At 46.1% G+C, this 21,108-nt stretch overlaps 1 protein-coding gene across 3 annotated transcripts in view; it reads left to right on the plus strand.

The window, feature by feature from the left end:
• LOC143934023 (cell adhesion molecule CEACAM1-like) overlaps positions 1-21,108 on the plus strand; it is a 122,749-nt gene that overhangs the window by 12,930 nt on the left and 88,711 nt on the right. For 2 of the 3 annotated variants that reach the window (XM_077457261.1, XM_077457262.1), the window contains exon 2: positions 13,197-13,502. The exons of the other annotated variant lie outside the window; for it this stretch is intronic. In XM_077457261.1, the coding sequence (XP_077313387.1) occupies positions 13,197-13,502 (306 nt within the window). The remainder of the gene's footprint in view (positions 1-13,196; positions 13,503-21,108) is intronic. 3 annotated transcript variants of the gene reach the window in all.

The following is a 21,108-nucleotide window of genomic DNA, read 5'->3' on the forward strand; positions in this document are numbered from 1 at the left end:
ACTTCCGACGGAACGTTTCACGAACGCAGACCACGAACGCGGCCAATAGTTTGCGAACTGGAACGTTTGCGGCGGGCCCCATTGACTTCAATGGGAGGCGAACTTTGCAAACCTACAGGTCAAATTTGCAGCCACAAAATAATTAATAGCTGTGCAAACATAGTCCCACCACATGGCCAATGACATAACACATGTATGAGGTGAATCTGGGATCGACAACTACAAGCATTCTTTTTTTATATGGGAAATTGTTGTGACAATTCAGGACTGTGGAGCTCATGAAGGCAATGGAGGAGAGGGAAGGTCAGGGTAGGCAAAGAAGAGGGTGCAGGAGATGATCACCAGCAGCGTGACATACAGCAATGACACCTGCACCGTGATAGAGTCATCTGACAGCAGCACCGTGATAGAGAGCACTGACATCAGCAGCGTGACATACAGCAATGACACCAGCACCGTGATAGAGTCATCTGACAACAGCACCGTGATAGAGAGCACTGACATCAGCAACGTGACATAAAGCACTAACACCAGCACCGTGATATACAGCACTGACAGCAGCACCGTGATAGAGAGTACTGATAGCAGCACCGTGATATACAGCACTGACACCTGCACCGTAAGCAGCCCCAGGAGGAAGTCCGCATAGCACAGGGATGGTGGGAGCCCCTCATAATGAGCATAGCACAGGGATGGTGGGAGCCCCTCATAATGAGCATAGCACAGGGATGGTGGGAGCCCCTCATAATGAGCATAGCACAGGGATGGTGGGAGCCCCTCATAATAATCAGCCCCAGGAGGATGTCAGCATAGCACAGGGATGGTGGGAGCCCCTCATAATAAGCAGCCCCAGGAGGAAGTCAGCACAGCACAGGGATGGTGGGAGCCCCTCATAATAAGCATAGCACAGGGATGGTGGGAGCCCCTCATAATGAGCATAGCACAGGGATGGTGGGAGCCCCTCATAATATGCACAGCAGAGGTACAGCCCCAGGAGGATGTCAGCACAGCACAGGGATGGTGGGAGCCCCTCATAATAAGCAGCCCCAGGAGGATGTCAGCATAGCACAGGGATGGTGGGAGCCCCTCATAATAAGCAGCCCCAGGAGGAAGTCAGCACAGGGATGGTGGGAGCCCCCCATAATATGCACAGCAGAGGTACAGCCCCAGGAGGATGTCAGCACAGCACAGGGATGGTGGGAGCCCCTCATAATAAGCAGCCCCAGTAGAAATATGACACCGCTCAACCTCTTCAAAGAGGAGGGTACAGGCATATAGTACGGTGTGCTTTTTTTGGACAAGGAAGTGAGCCAAATGAAGAAAGAAGGTCTCTGTGCTCGATTAAAAAATTTTTTATAGACATATACATGGTCTACTGGTCACATGTGTTGAATTCCTCCGAGATCCATGCCTCATTCATTTTTAGAAATGTGAGGTAGTTAACACTGTCGTGAGCTAGGCGAGTACGCTTATCGGTCACGATCCCCCCTGCTGCGCTGAACGTTCTTTCGGACAGGACACTGGATGAGGGGCAAGCCAACAGTTCGATTGCAAATTGGGCAAGCTCTGGCCAGAGGTCAAGCCTGCCCACCCAGTAGTCCAGGGGTTCATCACTCCTCAGAGTGTCCACATCGGCTGTTAACCCGATGTAGTCGGACACCTGACGGTCTAGGCATTCCCTGATGCTGGATCCGGATGACACCTGTCGATGGGTCGGCTGAAAGAATGACCTCAAATCCGAAGTCACCAACACATCTTCAAACCGTCCTCTTGCAGGCGCTGTTGCATTGGTACCTGCAACTCCTTCTCTGGGAGTGGGAATTGCTCCTCTGCCAGCGCACACAAAGGCAGAATGCAGCATTTCTCGAAGCAAGGCCTGGAAGTGCTCCATTCTGACAGCCCTCTGTGACGGCGGTAACATTTCCGCCATTTTGTGTTTGTACCGGGGGTCTAAGCACGTTGCCACCCAGTACTGGTCCTTGACCCTTATGCTTTTTATACGGGGGTCCCTATTAAAACACTGGAGCATGAAGGCCCCCATTTTCACTAAACTGGAAGCGGTGTGGTGGCCTGGCTCCTGCTCATCATCCAGGATAATGTCGTCCTCTTCATTCTCCTCTCCCCATCCACGCACAACAGGGATCCCAGAAAGGTTTAAAGCATGCTCTTCTTGCTCCTCCTCATCCGCCCCGGCACCATCCTCCTCTGACTCCTCTTCAGACTCCTGTTGTTGACTTGTCTCAGATAGAGTAGCCCCCCCTGGGAATTCATCCAGCATTGCGACTTCCTCATCTTCCCGCTCCTGCTCCTCCACAGCTTGATCAATGACACGACGCAATGCACGCTCCATAAAGAAGGCATAAGGTACCATGTCACTGATGGTGCCATGGCTGCTACTGACCAGTTTGGTGATCTCCTCAAATGGCCGCAGAAGTCTGCATGTGTCGCGCATGAGCAGCCACTGGTGCGGTGAAAAAACCCCCAGCTCCCCAGAACCTGTTCTGCCGCAGAGTTCATACAGGTAGACGTTAACTTCACATTTCTGCTGGAGCAGCCTATCAAGCATATAGAAGGTTGAGTTCCATCGCGTCGAGCAATCGCAAATAAGACGTCTGACCGGCAGATTGTGTCGCCGCTGAATGTCAGCAAGGCGAGCCATGGCCGTGTAAGATCTTCTGAAATGGGCCGAGATTTTCCTTGCCTGCCGCAAGATGTCCTGGACCCCAGGGTATTTGACAACGAATCGCTGCACGACCAAGTTTAAGACGTGTGCCATGCATGGCACGTGCGTAATTTTGCCCTGTTTCAATGCGCTAAGCAGATTGGCACCGTTGTCACACACCACTTTACCAACTGTCAAATTGAGTGGTGTTAGCCACTGATCTGCCTGTGAATGCAAAGCTGAAAGAAGTACAGGGCCAGTGTGGCTCTTGGCTTCCAGGCACAACAGACGCAGCACGGCATGGCAATGTCTCACCTGGCATGTCGAATTCTGGGGAGCTTGGGCGGCGCAGCGGAAGAGGCGCTAGCAGCGGAAAAGGAGGAGTCAGCCGAGGAGGAGAGGGAGGAGGATGGAGTAGGAGGAGGAGAAGAAGAGTCAGGCCTGCATGCAATCCGTGGCGGTAAAACCAAATCTACACAGGTGCCATGGGTTACATGCTTGACGGCCGTCAGAAGGTTCACCCAGTGGGCAGTAAAAGTGATATACCTTCCCTGCCTGTGTTTGCTAGACCACGTGTCCGTGGTCAGATGTATCTTGACACCGACACTGTGTGCCAGAGATACATTCACTTGCCGCTGAACATGGCCATATAGCTCTGGGATGCCCTTCTCTGAGAAATACTTCCTTCCTGGGACCTTCCATTGTGGTGTTCCAATGGCCACAAATTTGCGAAAGGCCTCCGAGTCCACCAGTTTATATGGCAGTAGTCGGCGGGCTATGAGTTCTGACAAGCCAGCCGTCAACCGTTGGGCAAGAGGGTTATCCGGCGTCATCTTTTTTTTACGCTCAAACATTAGGCCCACGGAAGCCTGCCTTTTTGCAGAAAAACGTGAGCTTGGCGTGATGGAAGGTGGAGTGGAGGACAATTGTGAGGAGAGAGGAGAAGGAGAAGTAGAAGACGAGGCTGGACGGTGAGAGCCTGGAGTGTGGCTTTGTGTGTTCCGTTGCTCCCACTCGGCTCGGTGATGGCTGCTCATGTGCCTTCTTAAGGCGGTCGTCCCTAGGTGAGTGTTGGGCTTACCGCGACTAATGCGTTGACTGCAAAGATTGCAGATGGCAACGCTATTGTCAGCAGCGGACACGTTAAAAAAAGCCCACACTGTGGAGCCATGTGCCAGTGTCCTGGGAGCACCAGATGTGACCTTACATGGTCGATGACTCGCTCCTGATACATTTGCAGTCTGCTTTGTCCCTCCTGTGCAATGTAAGTTTTTCCTGCTTCTCCTCCCTATCTGCTGGTCCATATCTCCCTCTGAACTCCCCTCCTCTTCCTCTCTTGTGGGCACCCACGTGACATCACTAGACACGTCATCATCAATGCCACCTTCCCCACCACTATAAGTAGAGATCTCGGAGTAGGCAGCTACACCAGGGAAGAACCCCCTCCTTGGGCCGATCTGGGTACTGTCGTCAGACTGCTGAGTAGCGGTTGTTGCTACCTCCTCTTCCTGATCCAATACCAAGAGTGGCTGCGCATCAGAAATGTCTTGATATGGATCGAAAAATAATTCCTGTGACTCAAGCGGAAGGTATGTGGTGGTGGTGGTGTTGTTGGTGGTAGTGTCTTTGGGGGTGCACATAGCAGGCTGAGTGAGCCACTCAACCAAGTCTGGTGCGTCCTTTAAATTAATTGAACGCACCTTCTGCAACTTCCCACTTTGGCTCAAGCCTGTTGCTCCTGCCCTACCCCTACCACCCCTGTGGAAGGGCCTGCCTCTTCCTCTGCCTGTCATTTTTTAAATGACCCTGTGACAAAACTCTCAGTCCCTATACCGATGAAGGACTGCTGCAGTATAGGGCAGCGGTCAGCAGTAGTGCACCTCAACCCTATGTATTGTGGACCTATACCAGTCCCTATAGAATAGCAGACTGTACCTCACTCAACCCTATGTACTATAGCACCCTACACCAGGTTATTACCAGTCCTTATAAGGACCTTTGTAGAACAAGTAGGTTGCGTGTGACTGATTAGCAGACTGCAGCATAAGGGCAGCAGTCAAGTTTAATATTCTTTCTATTTTTGGAAGAAAGAATATTATACGTGTACAATCCTATTACCATACCACTGATACCAGTCCTGAAAAGAACCTTTGTGGACCTAATATAGTAACAGCTACTGATTAAACTGACCCTCACTGCCTCACACACAGCTTCCTGCCTGTCCCTATATAAACTGACAAAACAGAGGCTACTGGAACAATAACTGGAATAGCACTTTTGTGGACCTGATAGTAACAGCTAATGACTAAACTGACTGTCCCTGCAGCACACACCGTCCTGTCCCTTTCTCTAAACTGACAAAAGACACTCAGGCTGCTGCAACAATCAGTAGCACAGCAAACCTATATCCTGAACTACACCTAACACCTATACCAGTCCTGAAAAGAACTTTTGTGTACCAAATAGCTAGCGATTTGGGTCACTGCAATCTCTCCCTGCTCCACACAGCAACCTCTCCCTATAGTGACAGAAGAAAGAATGTAAAATGGCCGCCGGATCGGGTCTATTTATATGTTAGGGGGAATGTCCAAGTGTCCATGTGCTGTAATGTCTCAATTGGCTGTCCTGTACCCCATGATGGATGTGTCATCATAGGTCAAAGTTCTTTTACACAGTAAACACGGAAGTCCGCCGGTCGAACGGCGGCAATAGTCCGCCGATCGGGCGGACCGCGAACAGTCGAAATTCGCCGCAAAACAACCGCCGGGCGAACCGTTCGGCCATTCCTATTAGCCAGCTTTCCGTGATGAAGAGACAATCTATGTTATTTTGGGTGATTGTACAAAAAATAGGATGGGACTTTGAATGAAGCATAGCTGCAAGGTAGGTATGCAAGGACATATCTGAAATTCATTGGCTAGGTATAAGATTTGAGGGTAAACAATAATAACATGAGTAACAATAATATGAATTGATTATATTTCATATATGTGTATATACAAGTACATATTATAACAAGGTTTACAATGCTAATCAACATTTCATTAAAAAATGCATGGTTAAAAAAGACAGAAATCATCTTCAATTGATTGAAGCATGAGACATTATAGATAAAGTCAGGGAGAATTTCAGATGCATGCTTGCAAATGGTAGCATAAAAGCGCTCTATGCGTTTCGTGGAGTTCATCCACTCATCAGGAGCAGTTCCAAGGTTAAAATTATCTACAAAGAGATAAGTGAATGCATGAAGATCAGACAAGATCAAGACAAAGGGCAAAGGAATAGAGGGAGGGAGGGAGACTCAGCTCCCCCAAACACTCTTACTTACAATAAAATTATTTCTTAGAAAAGAAACTGTTGACAGATAGAGGCGCTGTGAAAAACAAGTCTCCACCGGATCTCTGTCAACAGTTTATTTTCTAAGAAATAATTTAATTGTAAGTAAGAGTGTTTGGGGGAGCTGAGTCTCCCTCCCTCCCTCTATTCCTTTGCCCTTTGTGCTGATCTTGTCTGATCTTCATGCATTCACTTATCTCTTTGTAGATAATTTTAACCTTGGAACTGCTCCTGATGAGTGGATGAACTCCACGAAACGCATAGAGCGCTTTTATGCTACCATTTGCAAGCATGCATCTGAAATTCTCCCTGACTTTATCTATAATGTCTCATGCTTCAATCAATTGAAGATGATTTCTGTCTTTTTTAACCATGCATTTTTTTATGAAATTTTGATTATCATTGTAAACTTTGTTATAATATGTACTTGTATATACACATATATGAAATATAATCAATTCATATTATTGTTACTCATGTTATTATTGTTTACCCTCAAATCTTATACCTAGCCAATGAATTTCAGATATGTCCTTGCATACCTACCTTGCAGCTATGCTTCATTCAAAGTCCCATCCTATTTTTCGTACAATACTTGATCAGGGATGGAGGTAGATGAATCTATACATTCTTTGCCTCATATAAAGTCCCAATTTCCCCTTCCCCCTTATTTTGGGTGATGAAGTCATGTACTTCTAGTCTGTGTTTGACTGCAGACCTGGTGTTGATCATGGCGCATGCTAATTGTTGTGGTTGGGTTGGTATCTTCCTGTGTTTGATGGTTGATTGTAGGTTGGTCTTCTTTAGTAGTTGTTCTTTTTGTAGGATTTTTTTGAACAGAGGTTGGTAATGTTGAGGTGGTGTTTCTTAGCCTGTGGAGAACTTCCGCTGAGTATTTGAAGTTGCACATGGCGAGAGGATGAAGTTGGTGGTACTAGAATGACTGGGATTATGATCCTGATGCGGGTTTTTTTCCTGCTATCAGTCTTGCCGCTTTGCCGTGTTATGGCTATTTGTAAGCATGCAAATTGATCTTGGGGTAATCCTATCTGGAGGGATTTTGCGTAGTTGAGTCGTGAATTAATGACTGATCCAACTACTGCTGCTTGTAGCGAAGTTCCTGGTCTTGATGAATACTGCTGGTGACAGCTATGGTGTGTTGAGGTGCTGATGACGGTGCGAATGGTTCCAGTTGCGACGAAGGGGGACCCCTGACCTACCGCCCTCCTGTTGATCCAAAGAAAGGCAAAAAAAAACTAACTGTGCTGGCCAATTGCTACAGTAGGGGGGAAAAAATTCCTTACTGACCCCCGAAGGCGGTCGGACCAGAGGACCCTGGATCAACTGCTTGGGGGGGGGTCCCGAGAGCTTACCTGCTAGGAGATAGTCCAGGGAAGAAGAGAGGCGAGGAGGTGGGGGCTAAGGAAGGAGAGAACAAGGTGCAAGGGGCCTAAGCCTATACTTACCAGTGATGCAGCTGCCTCTGGTGGATCGAGACGGATGTCGGGGGTGGGCCTGAGCTGTGGTAGTCCTGTCTTGCTGTGTCACCTGGTGCCATTGTGGTGAGGTCCGGCTGCAAGGGAGGTGGTGTTCTACGATGGGAAAGGCACACCGGCCTGCTGTATAAGAAGTGGGGGTGAGCTGGTGTGTGAGCTGGGGCTCAGCTGCAGCCACAGTCTTCCTCACCTAGCTAGCTAGAGCAGAGGCGACTAAAGGTGGCTGTGTATGGTGCCCAGGACGATGGGACTAATAGGGGTAGGGAGAAGGGACTGGGTCCCAGTAGAATCTGCTGGGGGGTCCGGGGGATTTGCTCCGGATGGCCGGAGAAGTCCTGTGGCCGTGCAAGGGTGTACCAAGATGGCCTCATTCGTGGATGGTGGGTAGGGTCCAGTGGGAGTGTGTGCCTCAGCCTGCTGAGAAGGCTGGATGGAGGGGTGAGACTGCGGGCCGGGACTGGCCGGAGTTAGGCCCAAGCCGCGATGTGTCCTGTGAGACTGCCCACGGCTGGCAGCGTCTGGCTCGCTGAGGCTGACTAAGCGAGCGGGGCCTGGGGGATCCCTTCCTGTTACTCGTAACTGGGAGGAAGGTCCCGGTTCAATGCTGCTGCTGCTGCTGCTGGGGGTCCGGGATGCCTGGATGGTTAGATGGCTAGCGCTTCTGTAGGAGCTGTCTGATATGGATAACTCTGGTATATTTTCCTTGATTCTTATAATATGTTATGTTGTAATGGATGTTATATGTCCATATCATATGTAGATACATGTATTTGTCATTTCACGTTTGCTTCTCATAAGACAATGGCAGGAGACTTCAGTAAATTATACGCCAGGATGACAACAGTTACAGAAACCGAGACAATACTGGCTACTTTTCTTAGTGAGCCATCTTACTTTCTGAAACAATGGGATATTTGTTCTGGCTATTCAGGTTTAACGACTGTTAGTCACAGGTAAATTCTATGTATGATCAAACCTAGCCATATTAGAACTGTGGGACTGAATTGGCGCTGAGTAGGTCGACTATAGGCCTCGCTTCACTTCCTTAAGCTAAACCTAGCCCTATATTTGAGCTGCTTTCCTTGGCCATTCGACAAGGGCAGATAAATGTTTTTCTGGTGTCTGTGACAAAAGACCCTATTGTTCAGGCAAATCTCTGTCCCAACATCTGCTTGTAAAAACCTTAAATAGTTGAGCTTATTTTCTCTTTTACAAGTCTCAAATATATCATCTGCTTTTCAAGAGCAATAGTTCACTTCATTTTTGAGGCCCACTGAAATCTCTCATCTCTGCCAGTGAATATTAAATGTATTTCTTCATGAATTCATAACATAACATATGTCACATTTTGAATAGGCTGTTTATGCAGATACAGCCACCAGGTGCTGTGTGTAGGGATGAGCCAAACAACCCCAGGTCTGTTCACACCAGAACATACTGAACAGGCAAAAAATTCGGAAGAACACACGAACACCATTAAAGTCTATGGGATACGAACATGAAAAATCAAAAGTGCTCATTTTAAAGGCTTATATACGAGTTGCTGTCATAAAAAGTGTTTGGAGGCTCCAGTCCTGCCCCAGGGGACATGTATCAATGCAAAAACATTTTTTAAAAACAATAAAAATGAAATATTCCTTTAAATATCGTGCATGGGGGGTGTCTATAGTATGCCTGTAAAGTGGCACATTTTCCCCATGTTTAGAATAGTACCACAGCAAAATGACATTTCTAAAGCAAAAATTGGCATTTAAAACTGAACGTGGCTGTAATGAATTGTTGTGTCTCTGCAACATAGATAAAACTCATTGAAAAAAAGGGCATGGGTTTCCCCTCCAGTCCATTACCAGTCCCTCTGGATCTGGTATGAATATTAAGGGGAACCCCGAACCAAAATTTGAAAAAAATATTGCATGGGGGTCCCCCTAATATCCATACTAGGCCCTTCAGATCTGGTATGGATTTTAAGGGGAACTCTGTCCCAAAATTGGAAAATAATTGGGTAGGGGTCCCCCCAAAATTCCATAACAGACCATACTCTGAGCACGAAACCTGGCAGGCCGCAGGAAAAGAGGGGGGATGAGAGAGTGCCCCTCCTCCTGAACCACACCAGGCCACATGCCCTCAACATGGGGAGGCTTCCCTGTGGCGTCAGAGGGGGACGGGGTCATCCGTTTACATCACTGGGTGGCCCCACCCTCAGCTATATAAGAACTGTCACTCAGAAGAAGCGCCAATTGGCAGGAGCCTCCCATGGAGGCGGAACAGTTGCAGGTTTTTTTTAATTTTTTGGTCTGTCGGGCGGCGTGGATTTACAACGCAGGACATTTACATTTTTTTATTTTTTAATAAAGGACTTGTCCCAAGCTGTCTCTTGTCTTTTTTACCATTTTTGACATTTTTTGTGAAATGGTAGGGGTACAATGTACTCCATTACCAATTCAAATGGGGGGGCTAGGATCTGAGGGTCTCCTTGTTAGTTTCTGATAAGCCCCCTGCCCACATGCCCCCACAACCACTGGGCAAGGGTTGTGGGGATGAGGCCCTTGTCCACATCAACATGGAGATAAGGTGCTTTGGGGGGCTACCCCAAAGCACCCTCCCCATGTTGGGGGCATGTGGCCTGGTATGGTTCAGGAGGGGGGGGCTCTCTCGCCCCCCTCTTTTCCTGCGCCCTGCCAGGTTGCCTGCTTGGATAAGGGTCTGATATGGATTTTGGGGGGACCCTACGCAATTTTTTTTTAAAATTTAGTGCAAGGTTTCCATTCATTTCCATTCCAGACCTTAAGGACTCGATATAAATTTTGGGGGGATCCCATGCAATTTTATTTTTGGTTTGTGGTTCCCACTCTTTGTAGCTATAACAGCTTAAACTCTCCTGGGAAGTCTGTCCACAAGCTTTAGGTGTATGTCTATGGGAATGTTTGACCATTCTTCCAGAAATGCATTTGTGAGGTCAGGCACTGATGTGGGGAAGGCCTGACTCACAGTGTTGAAGCTGTTATAGCTAAAAAAGGGTGGGGCAACTCAATATTAAACCCTACGGACTAAGACTGAGATACAATTGTTCATGTACCTGTAAAGGCAGGCATCCCAATACTTTTAGAAATATAGTGTATATGGGCTGCCTGTACAGAGAACCTGGCATAGGGTTGCCATTCTTCTGGGATTTGAATCATGACCACCTGAAACCCAGAAACATAATGTTGACCGGACTGTAGATCCTCTCATAATCGAGTACTACAATCACCAAGTGCATAGGCATGTGCCTGGGCACACCCTAATCACCAGGGTTGCCAACTGTCCAGAGGAACGGCTGCAGTTGTCCAATCTGAGTGTCTGTGGCACTCACACTGTTCAGAGCCAACACAGTTCCTTTACCCCCGCACAGATGGGAAAGAAGAGGGGGCTTGATCTGCTCCTCCTCCTCCCAACCCTCCTTTTTTTGAATTTGAATCTCAGCAGCCGTCAGATACATTGTGGATGAAAAGTGCTGATGCCTTATCCTCCATTCTTGGGTGAGTGAGCTCATCATCCCCTGTCTCTGACTGAAGTCTTCCCCCTCCTTCCTTTTAGTTTCCTGCCCTGAGCGAGTGAGAACATCAAGGTAAGGGGTACTCTGTGGACTCTGATGTAAGGGGGCTTTAGGAAACCCTGAGGTAAGGGGGAATGCAGGGAACTCTGATGTAAGTGGGGGCTTTTGTGAGCAGAAACCTTCTTACATTAGAGTTCCTCTTTATACTTATATCCACAAAAAAAATGCTGTGTGCCACTAAAGTCTTCAGGTTTGGCTTGAAAAAAAGGTGGCAACTCTAACCTGCTAGCTCCAGCCGTAAAAACAACTGGCCAGTTCAGTGCATGAGCCTCAGAGCTTATGTGAATGAGGCCAAATTGTGAACATAATATGCACCTTTATACTTGCCTACAACTGTTTCAGATTCAATAAATACAATTTTAGCAGGTATAGATGTGCAGGTGGGAAGGGAGGAGGGGGGCCACAGCACTGCAATGGTGGGGTAGGTGGGTGGGCAAGTACATAGGAGATTGCCAAAAGGAGAGAGATAGAAGAACCTTTGCAGAGTGGTTTTGTAAAATTACCTGTTTTGAAAATGGATGTTAGTAAAGCCTAGGAGGGTTGTGAAGGATGGGTTACAATAGTGGATTGGAAGTTTCTGGGTGAGTAGGCTATTATATGGAAAGACTTGATCTTTGCCTGTTTTAACTGGGAACTGAAGCTGGTCCCCCACCCTAAAATCTGCCTATACCATGTGCTTTAAGCCCCGTACACACTATCAGATTGTCTGCTGAGTTTTTCCTTCAGATTTACCAAAACCATGTAGTAGAAGGGCCTGCCTGATTGCATACACATTGAAACTCCTAAGGTTTGACCTCATATTATATGGTTTTGGTAAATCTGAAGGAAAAACTCAGCAGACAATCTGATAGTGTGTATGGGGCTTTAGATTACCATGTTGGCCATGCTTGTGGTTATTCTCCAGTCCTTTTAGCCAACCTTCAATCCCCAAAACATTCACGGCAACATACTACTGGCTATTTTTATAATTCTATCAATATATTAAAATTAATACAGCTAGATTAGTAGGTATTCTTTGTCAATTTAACCATTTTATGTTCAAATTTTTTTACAAATAGCTCTAATATTTGTATCACTCTCCTATAATGGCTGTATATAAGGCCATTTTCTGGCTGACAGTCTCTTATGATAACCATAAACATAGCAAATTTCAGACAATAGTATCCATCATAAAAAGACTGAATGTATTAAGGAAAATTCTTTCAGTAAGTCTATTTATGAAGGAGTAACCTATCACTCACCACAATATGTCTAGGGTTGAAGCTTTAAAGTTTAAAGAATAATAAAAAGCTAAACTGTCAGGCTTTTGTTGTGGTCTGTGCTCCTATTAGGGAGATTTAACCTCTCTAATGCCGCATACACGCGATCGGACATTCCGACAACAAAACTGTGGATTTTTTTACCGACGGATGTTGGCTCAAACTTATCTTGCATACACACGGTCGCACAAAGAGAGTCCGAGCTTGTGTGGACTTTTGGCATTGGAATTGTGTACACACGCTCGGAATTTCCAACAACAAATTTTGTTGTTGGAAAATTTGAGAACCAGCTCTCAAACATTTGTTGTTGGAAATTCTGACAGCAAATATTCGATGGAGAACACACACGGTCGGAATTTCCGACAACAAGCTTGCGTTGAACATTTGTTGTCGGAAATTCTGATCATGTATACGCGTCATTATTGTTACATCTACCATTATAACAGAAAGTGAAAGAAAATCCAGAATTCATCTCCAGAACAGGAATAAAAGAGAAAACTTTTAAAGGGGACACTAGTTCTGGTGACAACCAGGGATGCTCTCACTTTGGAGGGATTTCTTCTCGCTTCCTGTCTAGGTTCTGGGGCAAGAAGTAAAGGTAGATAGATTACCCCTAAAAGAAACACAGGTGTTAAAAAAAAAAATCTTGATAGTGGGTATAACCCTCGCTTACTCTATCCAAAATGGAATGAATTTTTGAATTTAGTTCTACTTTAATCGATTCCTAAACATATATGTATAATTTGTTATTATTACTATTTAGAATGTTAATAATGTTGTACAACATTTCTATATCAGATTATACATTATATCCGCTCTTCCTTTAATTACGGCTATTTTTCTTACAGGTGCTGGATTTGCTTACCAGGTTGAGAATGGAATCCTTGAAGGATCTGTTACTTTTTATGAGTCTCTACCAATTCATGGCAATCCTCTATTAAGATGGACTTTTAAAAATGCTCTAATTGCACGGCTCTTTCCTGGTGGGACTCCTATGTGCGTTGATCAGTATGTAGGAAGATGTACCCTGTATGAAAATGGAACTCTGAGACTGAACAGTCTGACATTTGCAGATGATGGGAATTATACCATGACTGCACAATATCTAATCACTTCCCTTACAAAAGAGTCTACATATGGGCTCAGAATCCATAGTAAGTAATAACTGGACATCTTATTCTAAAACAAACATATCCCCTGGCTATCAGGGTATATGAATAGCTAATATAAATGATCTCAAGCTAAATTCTAGGCAAACCGCAAAATAAATGGATGAAATCCATATATAAGAGCTGTTTTACTAGCCAAAGGATTCAAAATTCTGGCCATCCAGTTCTGAGATTTATACAGCTCTGCCACACAGTCCAGACTGGCAAGGAATGAGACCTGACCTGTCTCTGCTGCAGTTTTACTTCTACTAACAGTTTTTCCACCCATGTCCAGTGACTGGCTAGGGAAAGGAGCATCAGCTGACTCATGAGCTCATAAATCTGTAGCTCATCCCCCATAGGAGCCGCTGGTGAATGAAATCACCCAAAGAAACAGGAAGAAGTTGAACGCACTCCAGGATAAAAATCCATCAAAATGACATCAATGCAGACACAGCACTAATCAAATTTGCTTAATCATAATCCTGGAGTGCTGTCAACTTCTTCCTGTTTCTTTGGTTATTCAATCAGACCCCGGACTGGACCTGCATCTGAAGGTTGGAGGGAGACATTGCTCTCACCTGAAGAGGCAGACCCCTGTCTCATTGTTGAATCATTTAATGGGATCACCTACCCTGCACAGCGAATTCCACAGGCACACTAGAGTCCGGCAACAGTTCAGCAGCTTCGTTTTTTGTTTATTAGGGGTATTGAATTTGGAAGGGGATGGGAAAATCATGGAATGCTCACTTGACTTTAAACAACTCTTCAGGGACACTTCTACTATATATAGTCTATGCACACACCCCTCAGCTTCCTCCAGCATATCATTTGCTTGCAGCACAAAATCAGAGTTCCAGCTAGCACACTGTTAGTTAATCTAACAAAAGAAAACAGATGAAGTAAAGGCCCTTTACGAGCAAGGACTGCAGGCCCCTTAATTGTGTCCCAGGAGATCTCCCGGACATGCTGAGACTCTCCCGCTGTCCTCACACCTGCTCCCATACACCCAGGACAGGTCTCCTCCGTTTGTTGTAGCGGATGCCTCCCCCCTGACTGAGGGGCACCTCAAGCACCTCTGACAGCCTCATCAGCACTCCATCTCTCCAATCTTCCACCTGACAGCACACTGCCCCTGTTGGGTTAACTCAGGCTGGCAGGGGGAGGGCACCTCTTAAATATTCTATATGGTCTGGGATTGGTTGGACCTTCCTCAATACTCCAAGCAAGCAGCTCCTCCTAACCTCCTTCCTATTCTTCTGGAAACTTCTCCAAGGTTCCAGAAAGTAGAGGGGGGTACCAGAGGGTTCTGCCTGATGGGTCATCCATCCTCCCTGAGTCAGTCACCCTGACATAGATTCAAAACACAGGCAGGGTTGCCAGCCAAGCCTAACAATTTACTTGCACTACAAAAACCTATGTACACTTTTAGCACACTACACTAGAGGGTGCTACACTCATCCCCCACTGAGAGACCAGCCTGTCCCCATGGCTGGGAAAAAAATGGAGGAGATGCAGAGGGAAGCTGCTGAAGCTTCCCACGACCTGGATTGGGTAAGTGCAGGGCTGGTGGGTGGACGGGTGAGCGATGGGTGGCTGTTTCGCCAATTGTTTGCCAATTGACCGAGCGATTGGGGATGGAGAGGGTTTGACCCAATGACTGAACAGGGGGTGGTTTGTTTGCTGCCCCCCCCCCCCCAAAAAAATGGAGCGCCAGCTGGCACTGTGCAGGAGTAAAAGCACTGCGAAGAATGGCCAAATGGGGAGAAAACAGACTTATTTTATCTGCCATTTTCCCTTTGTATTGAAATGGGATTGGTTGGGATCCAAAAGGGTGGCCACCCAACAATCGTCTCTCTTTTTAGTACCCTCAATCCTGGGGTCCTTGTACTAGTAGTTCAGTATAAAATAGCTCCCTCACCACAAATGTCCTCCAGTAAAGGACCCCAGGTTTTTAGTACCCTCAAAGATCTCACCCTACTTGCGTACAACTCCTTTGGTTTGCAAGGTGTGACATGCATCCCTCCCTTAAAGCCTGTCCTTTTTTCTTCTCATTGCCAACACCCTATCACTCCTCCTCTGCCTAACAGGTTAAGAAGTGGTAGGCAAAGGATCTTGCTGGGTCTAAAACAGGACAAGTTCCTCCTGTTGCTCTGCCTCCGGTGATTGTTTCAGATAGGACAACGCTGTTCTTCCTCTCCCTCACATTCCCCACCACCAGCTGCAGGAAAATCACTACCTCTTGCTTCCTTCTGCCTGATGTTCCCTCCCTTTAAGGGCCTGGCACTCTCTTCATCATTCTTTTTTTATTTTTAAACATTAAATCTAAGCATGTAAAATGATTGAATTAATTATCACTGCATTAGTATAAAAGACAATAGAAAATACTTTTATTCCCCTGGATGTGGAGATCCTGTTCTTTAAACAAAAACATGAAATCACAGCCAGGAACAGCATCAGTGAGACCCCTAGCCTTTTATATAAGTAATATTGGTCCAATTTAGGTAAGCATATCTTTGGTCAAAATGTAAAATCATTTTAGAATTTACAAATTGTATTTAAAAAAAAATTCTAGTCCATTCCTATTATTCTGAACAATGTTGAAGTTGGGATCTTCACAAAGTTTACAAACACATATTCACTATTCTCTGAGGAAGCGCTGCTGTGTCACACATTTCACAAAGCCTGCTATTCAAACTACAGAGGTGCTGGGAGGAGAAATTGTTGGAGTAATTACAGGAATCACTGCTTGCAGGCAGGAAGGGGCCATGGGATATGTAGTCTTTAAAAATCAAATGTAAACAATGGAGAAGAAGCTGCAAAGTATACAGGAAATCCAGGGGAAATAGGCAGGCAGGTAAAACTCACAACGTGAAAGGAGAATTTTCAAGTAAGCCTATATTGATGGACTGCTACTGTTCTTTGGTCTGTTAGTAGCTAGGCTGCACAGCATTAGGTGAGCACCAATCGCAGCCCATGACATCCCTGTCTTGCAGCAGCCATGCCACTTAACAGCCTGTGTGTCCTCTCCTGGGTCTCCATGCCAACCATGTCATCCTATCAGCATGGCAGGGGGTGGGAGGAGCTGGATATCTGGACAGAGAGTAAGCCTCTTTAAGGCATATCGCCATTAGCAGCGGCACGCTCAGTGTGCCTGTGTGCCGCTGTCTACGGCGCATGACTGTCTTTTTGTAAATATCTCCTAAACCGCCTAGGAGCTTACAATCTAAATGCTGATGATTGTTTTACATTCTGTTAAGTGCATCCTGTGTGGGTGTAATGATGGTGTAATGTTGGCAGGAAATGGCCTTTATAAATCCAGTTATCCACTTTCACTGTAGATCAGATGGCAAGTAATGCTACCCATTACCCCTTTGTACTCCCTATAATGTGTTTGTTGCATTAGTTTTTTTGTTTTTCGGGTCATTCGTTATGATCGAAATTCATAAATTCAAAAATAAGAAAGAGAATAACTAACTAATAATAACTAACTATTAAAATATAGGTAATGGAATTTCCTTTCAAATTTGGCTGTTAGTGAACGTAACAAATACAAATTCATCCAAAGTCACAAATTATCCGAAATAACTAATGCTGCATCTAAAAAAATGGAACAGAACAAATTAATAATAGATAATAATACAACGATTTTATTATTATTATTTATTAATATAATTTCATTACATTCCATTCGTTTAGATACGGCATTCGTTATTTCGGATAATTCATAACTTTGGATAAATTCGTATTCGTTATGTTCGCCAACAGCCCAATTTGAAAGGAAATTCCAATACCTATAATTTAATAGTTAATAACCAACTAATAATAACTTACCATATTTATCGGCGTATAACACGCACTTTTTTCCCCTTAAAAATCAAGGGGAAATCGTGGGTGCACGTTATACACCGATCTCCGCCGATCTCTGCTGATGAGTCGACATACAGAAAGCCAAGTGTATTCAGCTAGACTCGGCCACTCGGCTTTCTGTATGTCGCTGGCGCTCGCTCATCTCCTCTCACAGTAAGTGGAGATTGGCGCCAATTTTAAATCAGTGGATGGGCAATGCTGCAAAGGCACTGGGCAAGGCTGTAGATGGACACTGGGCAAGGCTGCAATGATGGACAAGGCTGCAGATGGACACTGATAAGGCTGCATTTAAATCTTTTTTTTTTTTCTCCTAAAAGTTTTTTTCCCTCAAAATTCCCTCCTAAACTTGGGGTGCGTGTTATATGCCAGCACATTTTATATGCTGATAAATACAGTAACTATTACTATTTCAGATTTTCGAATTTACGTATTTACAAATTTTCTGACTTCTGAACTTGTAAATTAGAATATTCGAAAATTCATAAATATTCAGAAACATTTGCTAACCTGGTTTTCGTTAATATCTAATATCTCTCCACAGAATCCTAACTTATGATAATCAGGTGCTGTATGGCTCTGTCACGGTGTCACTTGACATCTTGGGTGCTGACTTTTCTAACTTATGGTTGTACTGTGTGTGTGTGTGTGTGTGTGTGTGTGTGTGTGTGTGTGTGTGTGTGTGTGTGTGTGTGTGTGTGTGTGTGTGTGTGTGTGTGTGTGTGTGTGGTACAGACTGTAACACAGTACAGCCATAACAAAGTCAGAACCTCATAGCCATGTGGCACTGTGACAGAGCCATACAGCCAGGGGAGGGCTGGGCCAGGGGGAAGGGATGCAATTGCCCCCCCTGGCTGCTCTGATATGTGGTGGCAAAGGCTGCTGTGTCGTCAGCTCAAAACCGCAACATGCACAGTTCTTGAGCTGGCCGAGTCCAGTACAGTGAGCCAGCGATGTCTTCATGTCAGGGCTGACAGTCTGTGTTACACAGCACAGCCCCGCCCAGCCCCTCCCTACTCCACACCATTGGCTGGCAGAGGCTGGACCTGCTCTCTGCTCAATCTGAGCAGTTGGCTGGAATCCAGTGAGGCTCCTGGGAGGCTGAGACCATCCAAGTAAGTGAGCTCCTCCTCTCTGCAGCCAAAGAGTTTTTTTTCTAGCGGCCTGTGCCAGTACCTTGCCCTCCTAGGGCTAGGTGGTATGATGAGGGCTCTCACTGACATACTGCAGTTTGGCTGCAGTGCTGGTGTACTGGCAGTCATACTGCATGTTGCCCCTGGGACATAGAGGATGCACATTTTTACTGCATGTTCTGAAAGTGCACAAAACGTCCTGCATGCTGCATGTTTGGTGCACTTTCAGAACATGCAGCAACAATGAGTAACCTAAAAGAAGTCTGAGGGGGTGTGACACCCGCCAGTACACCTGCACTGCAGCCAAACCGCAGCACACCAGTGTGAACCTAAATGCTTGTATTCACTTGCAGCAGCCACTGCCACTCCTCTGAAAAGTGATCCATGCTCAGGTCACTTTTCAGAGGCATTTGACAGGCAGTGAATAGTTGATATCACATTTCATCCCTGCCTGCTTTAACCCCCCTAAATGCCAATCCCTGCAGGTAATGACACAGTTCACTTTGAACTCCACCTTATTTCCATTACTCTCTGTAGGTATTAGATGTGGTCTCACCTTTTTGTTTGCACATCTAATACCAAAGGGTACTTTCACACTGGGGCGATGTGGGCGGTAGTGGTACAGCGCTGATCGTTTTAGTGGCGCTTTATCATTGTTTTAGTGGCGCTAGCGGGGCACTTTTAACCCCCACTAGTGGCCAAAGAAAGTGTTAAAAAGGGCCGTGTTGCATTCATTTCAATAGGCTGGGCACCTCTCCCAAACCGCCCCAATAATGCTGCTTGCTGGACTTTTCAGAATGTCCTTCAAGAGCACCGCCCCAGTGGGAAACCTGGGGTGGCATAAGAAGCGCTTTACAGGTGCTATTTTTAGCACTAAAACGCCTGTACAGAGCCTTCAGTGTTAAAGGACCCTAAAGAGAGTTCTGGAAATAAGGTGGAGTTCAAAGTGAATTTCTACACCTAAGTGGAGCCCCTCTTTCAGAAGATTTGAGGATATTATTAAACCCAGACTGGTGGACTTAGGCCACAATAGACAGATTGAAATTCTGCCGGTTCAGCAGATATTTCAATCTATCTCTGTGCAGACTGGTTGTACAGAATTTGACTCCATCAACTGACAGTACAACCAGCGTGTCTTTATGTTTTTTAGCGATCAGTGCTGGCTGCTATAGCTGCCAGCAGTGATCACTGTATTCTGATGGCTTGGAAACTTTCACCTCAGAGCACACACCGACACACGGCTCTTACAGAAGCTTGGTAATTCAAGTTCTGGGCTTCCCTAACATTACAGCCCTGTGGGGCTGTGACCAAGTCTGGGCAAGAGCTGGGATATGACATTACTTACCTCATATCCCTGCCACTCCTAAACCTGCTCCACTGCAGCACCAGGACCACAATGCCCTTAATCTGGCCGGTGCTCTGGCATGCGCCTGCATGTGCATTTCTTACTATCCGCAATTGAGACAGGAGGAACCTGCACCCTGGTGAATCTGGTGTTCATGCCGGGGAGACAGCAGGACTTGCGTGTTTAGCCTGCTGCGCTCACTGTGACTCTCAGCTACTCTGCTTGCTTGGCTTGCCCAGTGGTGTGGTGCTCACTCACCAGAGAAGCTCCGGACTCCACAGGTAGTGCTTAGTGTGGTGGCAGTGACAGCACAGTCTTTAGTCATCTTCCTGTAGCCTCATTGGTCTGTGTACTGGGTGTGGGGAAGGGGCCAGCTCTTTTTCTCAGTCTCTCTAGGGGCAATCATGCAGTCTCTTTCTGAGAGACTGCTCCATTCTCTGAGAGACTGCTCCATTCTCTGAGAGACTGCTCCACTTCACACTGCCTGTACAGAGACTGACTGCTTCACAGTGCCTGCACAGAAAGTGACTGCTCTCTCTGTGCAGGCAGTGTGAAGCAAGGTCTGTGCAGGCAGTGTGAAGCGGGGTCTCTCTCTGTGGAGGCAGTGTGAAGCGGGGTCTCTCTCTGTGCAGGCAGTGTCAAGCAGTCTCTCTCTCTTTGGGGCAATGTGGAGCAGTCTCCCTCTCTCTCTGTACAGGGAATGTGGTGTAGATGGGTGGTGAGCTGATTCAGTGGTTCAATGGGCCACTTGACTGGACTTGCCCCCCAGGCCTAAGGCTGCCAGCCCTCCCCTGCATACAGCACCTCCTGTGCTGTGTGGCTATCGTAATTAGACATGTGCATTTCGTTTAGTTCCGAATCGAAATTCGGACGGATTTCCATTATTCGGACATTCAGATGCATCCGAATGACCGAATTACAATGCTAACGAATTCAACCGAATGCGGACGAAATTCGAATCAAATTCGAAAAATGACATTTTGCGACCCGAATTTGGGGCCACGTATCTCGGGGCCACTTGTAGCTAGAAACCCCAAATTTGGTATGCCAACACAGTAGAACTAGCACTACAAGATCTCCAAATTTAGGGTTTGGGGTTAGAAACCCCAAATTTGGTATGCCAACACAGTAGAACTAGCACTACAAGATCTCCAAATTTAGGGTTTCTAGCTCTAAGTAATCCCGAGTTAGGGGGCCCCAAATATGAGTCGCAAAATGTCAAGCACTTTTCTGCAGCAGAGAATGACATTTTGCGACCCGATTTTGG

The sequence above is a fragment of the Lithobates pipiens genome, unplaced genomic scaffold (genome assembly GCF_037356315.1).
Source record: "Lithobates pipiens isolate NorthernLeopardFrog02 unplaced genomic scaffold, aLitPip1_a1.2 Scaffold_27, whole genome shotgun sequence".
NCBI classification, from domain to species: domain Eukaryota; kingdom Metazoa; phylum Chordata; class Amphibia; order Anura; family Ranidae; genus Lithobates; species Lithobates pipiens.